This window comes from Heloderma suspectum, chromosome 5, assembly GCF_057233095.1.
Source record: "Heloderma suspectum isolate Gila_16-S chromosome 5, 16-S_ref, whole genome shotgun sequence".
In the NCBI taxonomy this organism is placed as follows: domain Eukaryota; kingdom Metazoa; phylum Chordata; class Lepidosauria; order Squamata; family Helodermatidae; genus Heloderma; species Heloderma suspectum.
In genome coordinates this window covers 130,596,751-130,609,954 of record NC_139462.1, presented here as the reverse complement: position 1 = coordinate 130,609,954, position 13,204 = coordinate 130,596,751, and the positions used below count along the sequence as shown (strand labels likewise).

Here is a 13,204-nt window from a genome sequence, read left to right as displayed (position 1 = left end):
GGGGCTCAATGCACAATTATAGTCTAGGAAAAAGAGTATAAGAAAGGTGGTTAAAGGCAGAAACCTGAGGTGGGTGGGAACAACCTGCCTAGCAAAAGACCAGCTCCCCCACCTCCCCGGTCTTGAGGGACCATAGGCTGGGTGAAGAAATGAGGGGTTTCATCACACAGTGCTAAAATAATACATGGGAATGAAGACAGATGCCTTGAAAACATCCTGAGAGGTTAAATCAGCCTTCCCCAACCTAATGTCCACCTGTGTTGGACTACAACTCCCAGCATCCCCAATGCCCAACACATCTGGAAGGCACCAGGCTGAGGAAGGATGGGACAGAGAAATGGCTGAGCAGCTTATGGGAAGTTAGTAATCTGAGGGCAATAATGATTTGAGTTGAAATGGGGGTGGGGTGGAGAGATATGAAGAGGTCCCATGTGAAGGTCCTGAAGTGTGAGATGACGTGGTTGTGAAGGTTCTGTTCCCTAGGTTCTTTCTGCTCAGCCAATCCACCCATATATTATCTATTCCCATTATGAAGGGACTTCAACAATCAGTATTGGCTCAGCACTGTCTACAGCTGGCCTCCTCTAAAGTGACAGCCATGGCCCGGAGTAGGCCATGGAAGAGGAAATGGGGAACACTAGATTGGGGAAAGTTGGATTAAATCACAATATTTGTGAAAGCAACAGTAGCTTACTTGACAGAAGATTTGCCAGAAACTGCTTTTCTCTCTTCTTTTGGAAAGGTGACCAGCACTGATGGCTGTTTCTTGTTGCTTGGAGCACTAGTGACTGTTGTGGAAGAATGACTGTCACTTTTGTGGCTGCTGTTACTATTGCTGCTTTCATCACTACAACTGGAAATCCTCATGTTGTCACTGTCACCGCTTTCACTGGTACTGCTGCTTTTTGATTCACCATTTATTTTTTCTGGTTGAGAATAGGAGATTGGGAGCTGATCATCAAAAATAATCTGAACAGTCTCTTGGCTGATTTTATTTTTCCTGCTTTTCCTCTTAGAGCTGGTTGTGGTGACAGTGTTGTTTCTTTTTCCATGGGAACCCGCCAAAGTTGTCCATGTTGCAGATATACCTATGGTGGTTGTCGTGGTAGCACTAGGTGGTTCTGTTAGGACTCTTGGCTCATCTAATTGAGAACCAAAAGAGGAATTACTGAAGTCCACAGATGTTATTTGCCTGTACAAGTTTTTACTACATTACTAGCCCACACATACCTATGTAAGTCACTTTGGGAACTCTGACGTCTTGTAATATTACAGGTTCTGTCAACATGTATTTACTTAATGCACATTTACACATGATTCTGTTCCACCTCTAAAAGCAGCATATTTCAACACACACCTGATTTACACACATTCAGGAAAACAAAACACCTGAGTTCAGGGACTGATGGAGAAGGTCCTTTCATTGGACTTCGCTGCTCTTAATTACTTACTATAATTAATACTAAACAGTGAAGAAATGCAGCCTCCCAAATGCCAAGGACCAGGATCCAAAGAACCATTAAACTTGCTCTGTGAGCCCATGAGGGCTCAAAACTTGTTTTTCCTCAAACAACAACTTCCTGTGCCTTGTAGCAAGCTGCTTTTTAAACTGAGGAAAGTTTCTAAAGCAATCTGGTATATGGTAGAGGGATTAGCTGTTCTCAAAGGAAGCCAAAAAATATATTGGGTTAACATGAGCTTTAGATGCCAGCCAAGTAGTTTGCCCTTGAACCCGTGAAAGTTCATCTCAAGTACAGTTTTGAAAAGTTTCCTCCATTTTGGATAGAAGAACAGTAGTTCTTTGTAAAAACCACTGTAATGTTATGATGGTTGAAAAAGAAAACACACACCAATTGCAGCAGATTAATGACTACCCAATGTTCAATGTTAAATTCATGGGATAAAGGTTAATCCATGGTCACTTCACATCTCTTCAATAATATATAGTAAGGACTTTGCCTTAATTACATTGCATAGCCATGTTAATTGCTTGAATATATTCAAGTTGACAGGATTTAATGATTGGTTTAAAGATAATTTTGTTTCAGAGATCTGAGAATGGAAGAACAGAAGTGTTTGCATTTGGAAAAACTGTTGTAACCTGCTCTGAGTCCATTGGGTACAAATCTAATATCTACCTTCAACTTTTAGTTTTTCCTTTTCTTGAGCAGCTTGTAGTTCAAAATTTTCTTTGTTTTTTGCCTCGATTTCTTCTAGCTTCCTCCTTTGCTCTTCCTTTTTCTTCCTTCTCTTCTCCTTTCTTTTCTCTCTTTTAGCAGCTAGAGCCAACCTTCTACTTTCTTCCCGCAGCTGCAAGTCAAGATCATTCAATGGTGATCAAAGGAAACTGCTAAAACAAAACTACATATTGAACAGAAGAATGTTCCTGACCATGCCTTTCCCTAAACTAAATGAAACGAAACATAGTATTACTTGCAAAAACATTCATGATTTATATAGTAAATTCCAAGTAGATCACCTATATTCCTGGTAAGCTGAACAGACCCATATTCCAATATTGTGTGTGGTTTTGACGGGGGGGAGGGGGGCAGAATCAGAGGCTGAGAAAAAAGGAGCTTGCCTAAGGCCACCTAGTGAATTTATGATGGAGGTGAAATTTGAACTGGGAACTTCACAGCTCACACATCTTAGCTCTTTTGATAAGCACATTATTCCTTTTCAGGTAGACTACAGAAGACTCCTACAGTTCCACTGTGAGAAGAACTGAGTTTTGATGGCTATAATTCTGTATTCATGCATGAACTGCCTTGAGCAACTATAGAAAGGCAGGATATATGTTTTTAAAAGGAAAGTTGAACTGCCCCTTGTGGCAATTCCACATTCACAATATGTAAATAGTAAAGGTTTGTATATATGTAGGGTGGCTGGTGTGTGTCTGGAATGATTGACAGGTGAGTGTGAGGTGGGGTCTGGCAGAGTGTGGGCAAGAATGACAGTTTGGCAAGTGGAAGAAAGGAGGAGTGGCTGAGTGAGAATGGAATGCAGTGTGATTAGATGAGAGCTTGTGCAGAAAAAGGTGGGGTAATTGCTTCTAGGAAGTCAGATCAGTCTGGGAGGAAGGTAGATTGGGTACAGCTAGAGAAGTCTGAGTTGAGATTGTGAGATAATGAGATAGTCTGTGGGATAGAGAGTGTGTCCGATAGTGTGAGAGGTTTTTGAGCACAGAGCTAAAAGCAAGAGTTATATTGTGAAGTTTATAGTGTTGACTTATTTTAATTATCATCCCTGATATCCTTTCCTCATCCCAACCCAGTTTCCATTTCTAATCCTGTTGTACCAAATAAACCTACTTGGTTTTCAGTTTTAAAAGACAGTTTCCTTTTTTGTGATTAGGAAGGGTTTCGTGGAATAACCCCCACATGCTGGCTGCTTAGTCTGCGCTATCAAAAAGAAAGAAAGCAGCCCTAAAAGGGTTACTGGTGGCAGAAATTGTGAGAGTGGTGAAGCATCACAACACACAAACAGAGGGTTGTGGGTGAGAGCTTAAAAGTGGCAGTGTGAAGAGAGACACTGACCAAAGCACCTGACCTGGTGACTCGAAGTAGGAGCGTGAGGTGGTCAAAAGGGCCTCAGGTCCTCACATCCCTGCATTCCCATTTTCGGTGGTTCCAGGGTGGGACAGTCTTTACTTCATGGAAAGCACTTCATTTTGGTAAAAGGCATGGTCCCTTTCAAACACCATGAAGGGGAGGCGCTTCCAACAGCTTTCAGACTGAGCCCAGAGCCTAGAAAAACACCCCTCCCAGCACAAATGTAACCATGACAACACCACCTAAGAGAATACACAACTATGAGACATAAAGAAAAAACCCAAGTGGAAACGGAAAAGTTATCCAATTGGCCTCAACTAATGTAAGCCTGCAACTGGAATGTGCATACAATCCCAAAACAAAAAATGCAGTCTGGGTACACTTTGTCTTATGCTAATAGGTGTGTGTGTGTATGTTTAGTTAGAGTGGGTAAACTGTCCCATCCTGGAACCACTGAGAATGAGAATACATATTCAGTTCAAATTTCCTTTTCTCCAGTTATTCTGGAGCAGGGCAGCCTTTACTACAGAACAGTAGAAAAGCAGTGCGTCTCAAGGACAGGCAAAATGAATCCACTAGCTCTGAAGCTACCTGTTGGAGAACATGTCTGCCAAAAGGCAGCATAAGCCAAAGAGAAAACTGTCTCTGTGATTGTGTCTGGAAAACCCACACCAAGTTCCAAGTCACAGCCCTGCAGGCTGATGTGATGGATGGGGAGCTCCGGTAGGATGCAGAGCTAACTGCACTCTGCATGAGTATTCTTAAGGACTTTCTGGAGAGCTCTTTGCCCAGAGGCAGCTTCTGTTGAGGTGAAAGTAAATGTTCTCTAGCACACATTAGGTGTGTAATGCAGTCCCACATGGCTGCCCTACAGATTTCCTCAGGGGGACATCTTTTGCGGAAAATGGCAAAGCTAGCCACTTCCCTAACTGAATGGGCCAAAACATCCTCTGGGATAGGAAGATTCATCAAGTTATAGGCCAAGGCTATGCCCTCCCTCAGCTAGATGGACAGCATGGCCATGGACACTTTTCTCTCCAAGGATGAGGATGGAAAGAGACAAATTTGTAGGGTTTGGTATTGCCATTAAAAATTTTATGGCCTTGTAAAATTCTAATGTGCCATTTCTGTTTCCTAGCCATTTGATAGAGTGGGGGCAGAAAGGACAGGGAGGACAAGTTTCTTTAGCCTGTGGAAATTAGAACTGATATTTGGTATGAATTAAAATGATCTGCCAACAGCATTCCCATTTTTAAACCCTACAAGCCAACATGACAACCACAAGGAAGAGGGTTTTGAGGATGAGAACTTTCAGGGAGCTATGGCCATAGCTTTAAGGCAGTACCCATAAGGCCATGTTAAGGCTCCAAGGGGGTGCAACACACTGGTTTGAGGGGAGGCTAGTGAGCCAGCACTGAAGAACTTTTTATTCAGGAGATGGGGGATGTTACATCCTGTCCCAGCAAGGATGTCCAAGAGGACTGATACTTGCTTTTTTAGTTTATTTGGATGAATGTCTGAACCCAGACCTCTCTGTAGGGACATTGGCTGAAAGGGCTGACCCATCTGAGCCTGCACATCAAGCAAGAAAGGCTTTTCACGTGGTGGTAGAGGAAGCCTTCTAAGAGGCCATGAGCACTGAAATTGTTTGTTTATTTATTACATTTATATCCCACCTTTTTTCCTCCTTAAGGAACCCAAGGCGGTGTACATAATCCTCCTCCTCTCCATTTTATCCTCACAACAACATCCCTGTGAGGTGGGTTGGGCTGAGAGTCTGTGACTGGCCCAAAGTCACCCAGTGAGCTTCATGGCTGAGTGGAGACTAGAACCCGGGTCTGCCGACTCCTAGTCCGACACTCTAGCCGCTACACCACACTGGCTCAAATTACTTGAGGGTGACAGCCCAGTGACTAACACTTGCCTCTCAACCTAATGGCAGTCAGCTGGGATGGATATGGATGAAAGAGAAGACCCAGAATCTCTGGTTCTTCAACCAAGAGGACTATTAATCTGAGAAGATCACATCTGCCTCCAGATCTTTGATCTGCTTAACTGACCTGTGTAGAAGAGAGAGGAGGGAAAGTGTAAAGTGGAGCTGGGGCCAAGGGGACTTGTACAGTCTGCAGGTCTGCTTCCACAGTTCGCCACTCTTTTGTTTGCATGGGTGATGAATAAATCTAATGGTAGTTCTCCAAACTTAGCAGCTATCTAATGGAATACTTGTTGGTTAAGAGTCCATTCTGTCCTGTCTTGTGCCAGCTCAGCCCATCTCCTTGCACATTTAGTAATCCCCTTAAGGCGCTCCAGCATGATGGATTCTAAATGCACTTCCACCTAGCAAAGTAGACAGAGGGCCTCCATAAGTAGATCTGGAGAGCAAGTACCGCCTTGATGATTCAGGTAGGCCTTGATGCACGCGTTGGCCGCCTGGACTAGCATGTGACAGCTGTGCAGTTCGGGATGAAAGCCTCAAATGTCCAGCTGGAATGCACAAAGCATGAGAAAATGTACACTGCATTTGGTCTCTCACTGGGACCAAATTTCTTAGGTAAATATTTCCTTGCAGGGGACTTCCAAACCTCACAGGTTTGGGTCCATTGTCAATACAAGCTTCTTTGGATCTGTGATGGGAGAGCACGGAGCATACGTTCCCTGGTGAACCTACCAATCCATGGATCTGTGATGCTTTTCACTAGGGTTTCTGATAGCCCATCTGTATCTAATGGAATAGGAAGTAAGGATTGTCACTGGGGCATCTTGAACTCTCTTGCAGGGTGGGGGAATATATATACACAAGAAGCTAGCCTTTCAGTACTTTTACTATATGTAGTGGCAGCCAAAAAAGCTTTTACGACCCTGTCAAAGACCTTTGGGAAGAGCACTGTGAGGATTTTAACTGTTTCTTGTGGAAAGGCTACTTTGGCTCATACAGACTGCTGCCAGGAGCACATCTCTCTCTCTCCTGCCGGTGCTCTGACTATTCCAGGACATTAGTAACGTTGGGCAGAGTTTGGAAAATAGATCCTGAGGGGAAAAAAGACGATCCAGGCTTGCCCATTCCATATATTCCTCCTTGGATAGTTCTCCCCCTATTTGACAGGGAGGTTACATAGACTGCTCAGATAATGCAGAAGACTGGTCCATTAGACAGCTATACAGCCTGTCTGTGAGAACAGAGGTGGCAGGATCAATTTCTTCCAGTTTCAAGCATATTGCCAGGGAGGCAGGGGGGACTCCTGGTTCCTGAAGGCTCGTAAGGCACCAAGGCCTCGATGTTGGGGGACGATGGAAGTTAGATCCAAAGGATCCATCTCTGTCTTTGTTTTTCTCCTATTTGCCTTAGCAGCTACTGGAGCAGCTGGCCTTATCTCTCCTAGTGCTTTTTGCCTTTCTTGCAAGAAATTGTGTGTCCCCCATTGGGTGCCCTGCTAATTATGCTGAGCTGGAGTTCTGCTCCTCTTTGACTACCAATGTCTTGACCCAAGACAAGAAATCTGGATGAGCACATCCAGGACAAATCAGAATCAGCAGGAGAAACTGTGTTCCTAGATACTGTGACCTTAGGAGAGAGAGTTCTAGTACGTTGGCTCTCTGGCTTCCCCAGTAGGGAGCAGATGTAGTCACTGGAAGTCTGTGTTTCTTCCAAGATGGCAGACGTGGTCTGGTATCAGTTCTGAAACACCATGGGATTGGGCCAAGTGGTGAGGGAAATGGATTGCTGTGGCCAAGCAGCTGCTGAACCTCTCTCCTGACCCAACAATGGGGAGAAGAGGCGAACGATTCCACTCTGCACTGCAGTGCACTCTTGGTAGCCAGCTCAAGACAGCCAACTGCCTTCCAAACCACACCAGGATGGGGGAAGGCAGAACACGGAAACTGAGGGAGAAGAGAAGACACATCCACTAAAACACAGTTTTTTGCTCAGGCCTCCAGGAGGACAATTGGGAGGTGGTGGTGGGGGGAATGAAAAAGAAAATCTCTCTCTCTCTCTCTCTCTCTCCCCCCCTAGTGTCACAATGCTCAGTTACAAGTGATGCCAGAATCCTGCTGTCTGGTAGCCAGGCACAGCTGGTATGGAGGTTGATGGGAACTTGGTCCCCTTGTTGTCACTGGCAAGAGAGCCATGCCAGTTACCAAGAGACGGTGCTTTCCCTGACACCCCAGAACCACTGGAAAACAAGTATTTTCTAAATCTGAGCCTTCCATAGTTTTCTTTCCCCGACCTAGACACAAGATATTTCAGAAAGGAGAGTTCTTACCTTCTCTAAATCCAACTCTTCTAAAAGAATGCTTGCATTCTTGTTTGCTTCAGCAGCTTGCCTGTCTTTGGCTTGAACAATTGACTCTATACAAAGGTGGCACTTCTTCAACATTTCCTAACACGATGTTAAAAAAAACCCAAGAACACTGTTTTTGAATGAACACAAACACAAGGAATTGAACAAATACAGCATACCAGCCTTAAGCATTGGGGTAGGGCGAGGGGTATTATGGTATGAGTTCATTATGGCCTGGGCAGCAATGCTGCTTAGAATGAGAGGTAAAAGTGCAAAAATTGGAGGGCTTTTAATGCTCCTCTGGTATTATGGGGCTGGACTGCTAATGATTGTGGGAACATAGAGGAATTTTACTCTATCCCAGTGTGACAAGGTGTTGTAATTGATTTGGGAAAGGAGTGGAATGGAAAACATGCTGGGAAACAGAGCTCTGTAGGGTGTGAGAGAGAGCCAAAATGGTGAAACAAAATTTAAAAGTGCTCTGGTTTTTTGGTTCTGGAATAATGGTGGTGGGGTAAGAAACTGATAAACTATGTGGGCATTTGGACCAGGAAAGGGGCTCTCAACCCAAGAGGCATAGAAGCGGATAATAGAAAGGAAGTGGGAAAGGAAATGAGGTGAGGGGTAATGCTAGATTTGGTCCACATATTAATGTTTTTCCCCTCACTTCATCTTCTTTCCCTCTTTTTTTAATCTATTCTCATCCCATTCCTATGCAGGTCAATTACATAATTAAAATCCTGCAATGCGTTGTAACCTACTCTGGGATAAGGGTGGTTAAATATTCAAACACACACAAAGACAGTGAATAACTGAATGAGAATTTACATTTTAGTGTTCTTTGGAAAACTAATTAAATTAGGAGTGCAAGGCCTAATCAGAAAATCAGAAGATTTAAAGAGTTTTAATGTCTATGATGAATTCATCAACATATGGTGAAGCAACTTGTTCTACCAAAGCTTTACTGAGTAATGTGAGCAACAAATTATTCTTACCTTGTCAGTAACTGTTGCTATGTATCTCATACATTCCGAATCTGATGGGAATTGGTTTACTTCTTTTACCAGATAGCGTACAACTTTTACGTGACCCTAAAAATTAAATTTCCAGCATTATTCCCTTTCAGTGAAGGTAGATTAAACATGTAAATGCTTTTAAAATAAATACCAAAACTATAAGGCAATTTAGTGAAAAGTGCTCCCAGTCACTGCTGTAACCTTGATTCCCCAATATAGTGAGATACAGAAGTGTGCCCAAACTGTCAACCTATGTAACCAGGGGAGGATCTTCTCTGGGTCACTCTCAGTGTAAGCACGAAGATCCCCGACAGTTGTAAAAACAATCCAGAACAGTGCACAAATTTAATGGCTGAGAGGTAAATGGAGGGGAAATTTGTGTAAATTTAACACCTGGGATGTAAATGGAGGGGAAATTTGTGCACTTGCATTAACTGCTCTGGTACTGCAAGTGCACAAATTTCTCCTCCATTTACTTCCCAGCCATTAAATTTGTGTCTATTTCCCAGACCAAAAAATGTGCAAATATTCCTGACATGTTTTTTGAAAAAACCTTTATGGAGGTGGCAGAACGAGATGGACCAAATGGGGTTCCAGCACCACAGATACTTACAACCCCTGCCCCCAACGGGGCCCCATTCACTCCGTCCCATTCAGCTGCCTTCTCAGGGTTTTTTCTAGAACTGTCAGGGAACTGCAGCAGTAAGTACTCCAAAAAGGAGCCACGAAAAGGGGGGAGCCAATATCTCCCCTTTCTGGAGTAGCTGGCAGCTCAGGGAAGTGTGGAAAAGGTGGAGGGCACTGAGAAGTGTCAGTTCAACACTTGAGAGTGACAGGATCACATTGCCAAGGGGGTGATATTGTTCCCCCCTTTCCCCGGTGCACCTACTTTTGCCACTTCCCCCCCCTTTTCAGTGCTTTTCAATTGACAACTTGGAAACTGGTCCCTAGCAACTGTGTGCAAACTAGCCTCTATGCTGCTTCGCCTTGTCAATTTCCATAACAGCGCACTTGCCCACATGTGAAAGACTGACAAAAAATTAATTAAAACCATTACGAATACATTTGTGCAATTTTCTGAGACCAGGGGAAAAAAGGGTGGCAAATGAGTGACAGTCGCTCCAAAGTGCCACTTCGGCATCGGTGGAGGGGCCACCACTGGCAGTGGCAAGATCGCGAATAGTGACAGTGTTTTTTTGCCACTTTTGCCAAGCGGCTCTATAGCTGATCCTCGCAACCCATGATGAAACTGCTCTCCCAGGTTTGGATGACACAACAACCCAAGCCATGGTTGTCAGGGTGGCTTGTTGCCAAAAAATAAGCCACCCTGTGGGAAGTGGTCTAGGTTCGGATGACACAACAACCCATCGTGGCTAGTTTCTCACGATGGGTTGTTGTATCATGCGAGCCCAGTCAAACCACAGGAGCTAGAAATGGAGGCTCAGAGAGTAGATTCACTTTCTAAAAGAGGTAGAACCAACAATTTCTGTGGCTAGACTTAGAACCACAGTATGGCTACTTGTGATTCAGCAATGAAGTTATTCTAGCCTTGTGATCATAAAATTTATCTCCAAATGTCAGGTGCCTAGAAACGTCACTATAAAAGGGCTACTAAAATGCTGACTACAAACATATAATATACAGTGAAGGTGTTCAAGACAGAGAACGGTACTACAAACTGGCAGCACAATCTATGCTTATTTACTCAACAGTCAGTCCCACTGAGTTCAAAGAGATTTACTCCCAGGTGAGTGTGTATAGGAATGCAACATGAGAAAACTATGGACGTCTCAGCTTCTATCCTGTACTCCTTGTGTCTCAAGCAAACTCTCTAGCAGACACAAATATCTGATATATGATTACCACAGTACAGTTGTATTTTCAGAGGGTTAAAAAGAAGCAAAACAAAAAATCTTCATTCTACCTTTCGAAAAGCTGCCATCAGTGGGGTTATTTTTCTGTTATCAGCAGCATCTACATCTGCTCCTGCTTGTACTAGCAACTGGACAACATCTAAATGACCACCATTTGCAGCAAGCCATAACGGAGTATTTCCTTTCTTATTACGGACATCAATGTGAGCTCCCCTACAAAAAGGCAAAAAGCTTGATCAAAATACTGGATGCATAAATTAAGTCACAATAAATTTTAAAAAATTATTGCAAATTGAAGGACTGATTACTCCTACTCGCTTTGGAAAGGAGTAGGAGGCTGAGTGTCATTAGCAGTTCTCCTTACCTTTAGAAAGCACAGTCTGCTCTTTATAAAACAATTATTTTTCTGAACAACTCTGAGAGAGGTCAGTTCTGAAGCATAAACTCTTAGCAATGGTACACTATACATGCTAACAGCTGACATTTTAAAATGATGGTTGGACAAGTGATACACTGGGTACGTTCGCACGACACGCCAACCAACGCTGGATGATAAGCAACTCACTGTTGGTTGTTTAGCGAACAACCAGCAGTGCGTGGCTGGTGAGCCTGACAGATGATTAGGCACACCACCCACAGTGCATTGGTTGTTTCCCCCTCCTTTTCGGTCCTTCTTCTGGTATCCCAGGGGACTTGGCAGCAGAACCCATCCTGTCCGTTGCCAAGTCCCCTACCCATCACCACCCCAGCCGCAGTCCTGTTGCAGTGAAAATCCCTCCATCTGTGTCGAAATAGCACTTTGGATGGGCTGTCACTGGCTCCCCTTCGTCCCCTGCCCCATCCCCACTTCGATCCACAGTCGCATCCCTTTTTCTTTTTTTTAATCCGTTAGCCACTGTTATGCTGTAACGATATTGCAGCTGTCCAAAATAGAGAAGCTTGACTTAGCAAGGTTATCCATAGGGTTCGAGTGGGAATTTGAAGCAGGGCGCTGGTTTTTCATAGGAAAGGAACTGCTCCTTTCACTGATTTATCTTTTTTTTAAAAAACATTCTTCACATCCCTCTATGCAATTCTGTTGGAGTGACTGACAGCAGCCAGGGACATTGTGTTCCTGTTACATTCCCCCACTAATAATTGTAGTAATGGTAGTAGATGTAGAAGAAGGCAATTAATGCCTATAACAATAATACTGGATGGGTGAGAGGGCTATGAATGGGGAGGTAGGATGTAAAGTGTCAATCTTAGGCAAATGGCTTGAATCTTTGCATGCGTGTTCCTCCTAACTTTCTAGACATGCATGTCAAGTTTCAAGTCATTAGCCCAAGGCTGTGACACTTTAAATCCCACCTCCCCATTCATAGCCTTCTCACCCATCCGCTACTGTTGTTGTTGTTGTTGTTATCATCATCAGCAGCAGCACCAGGAATATTTCCCCAGCAACTGGTGTAGATAGGCATACTGCCTCTGACACGAAACACTAGTATATAGTCATCCTGCATAGCAGGCATTAATAGCCTTCTTCTCCATCCGCTACTGTTGTTGTTGTTGTCATTATTATTATTGGGGGGAATTTAACAGGAACATGATGTCTCTGGCTGCTGTCAGTTGCTCCAGTGGAAATGCGAGACAGTGACATGAAGAAATAATTTAAAAAGAAGACAAATCAGTGAAGGGAGTGAACAGTTACTTTCCTATGAAAAACCGGTGCACTGCTTCAAAATCTCACTTGAACCCTGTGGATATCCTTGCTAAGTCAAGCTTCTCTATTCTGAACAGTTGCAATATTGTTGCAGTGCACCAGCAGCTAACCAATTAAAAAAAAGAAAAGGGCTGGGACTGCAACCGGGACTGCAATCAGAGCAGGGATTGGGGGGGGGGCAAAGGGACACAGTGACGGCCCCTCCAAAGCGCTGTTTCAGCACAGTTGGAGGGGCTGTTGCTGGCAAAGGGAAAGGGACACTGGAAGTGGCTTGGCCACAAGCTTGAAGAGTGATTGCAGCCACACCTGGCAAGAGTGGCAGGGGTTTCTGCTGCTTCTTTGAGCAGCATGCTGCTCAATAACCTCTACCCATGATGGAGTAGGTGTCCTGGGTTCAGAAGACACGCCAACCCATCATGGGTAAAACAACCCCTACTGCAGACCACAGGTTATCAAGGTGGGCTGTTTGGGTAAAACAACCCACCCTGGTAAAACTACTCTGGGTTCACATGGCATGCTAACCCATTGTGGGTTGTTTCAGAAAAAAAACCCATCATGGGTTAGTGTGTCATGCGAACCAAGTCACTATATTCAATTTGATATTCAGAATACATATAAGTTGCAGTGAATGTCCAAAACACCTAGTGGTCATTGTGAATGTTCAACTACTGTAACTCCTTAAATTTCATTCACCAGATATTAGTGACACCATTCTCTTATTATTGCTGACAAAGTCCTACAGTGGACTTCGTTTGTTTACAGGATATCCACTGTAAACACA

At 43.9% G+C, this 13,204-nt stretch overlaps 1 protein-coding gene across 3 annotated transcripts in view; it reads right to left on the bottom strand.

Moving 5' to 3' along the window:
- ANKRD17 (ankyrin repeat domain 17) overlaps positions 1–13,204 on the bottom strand; it is a 140,990-nt gene that overhangs the window by 18,405 nt on the left and 109,381 nt on the right. For all 3 annotated transcript variants that reach the window (XM_084857457.1, XM_084857458.1, XM_084857459.1), the window contains 5 exons: positions 10,772–10,934; positions 8,827–8,922; positions 7,814–7,930; positions 2,139–2,310; positions 695–1,142 (listed from right to left, as the gene is read on the bottom strand). In XM_084857457.1, coding sequence (XP_084713583.1) covers positions 695–1,142; positions 2,139–2,310; positions 7,814–7,930; positions 8,827–8,922; positions 10,772–10,934 — 996 coding nt within the window. The remainder of the gene's footprint in view (positions 1–694; positions 1,143–2,138; positions 2,311–7,813; positions 7,931–8,826; positions 8,923–10,771; positions 10,935–13,204) is intronic.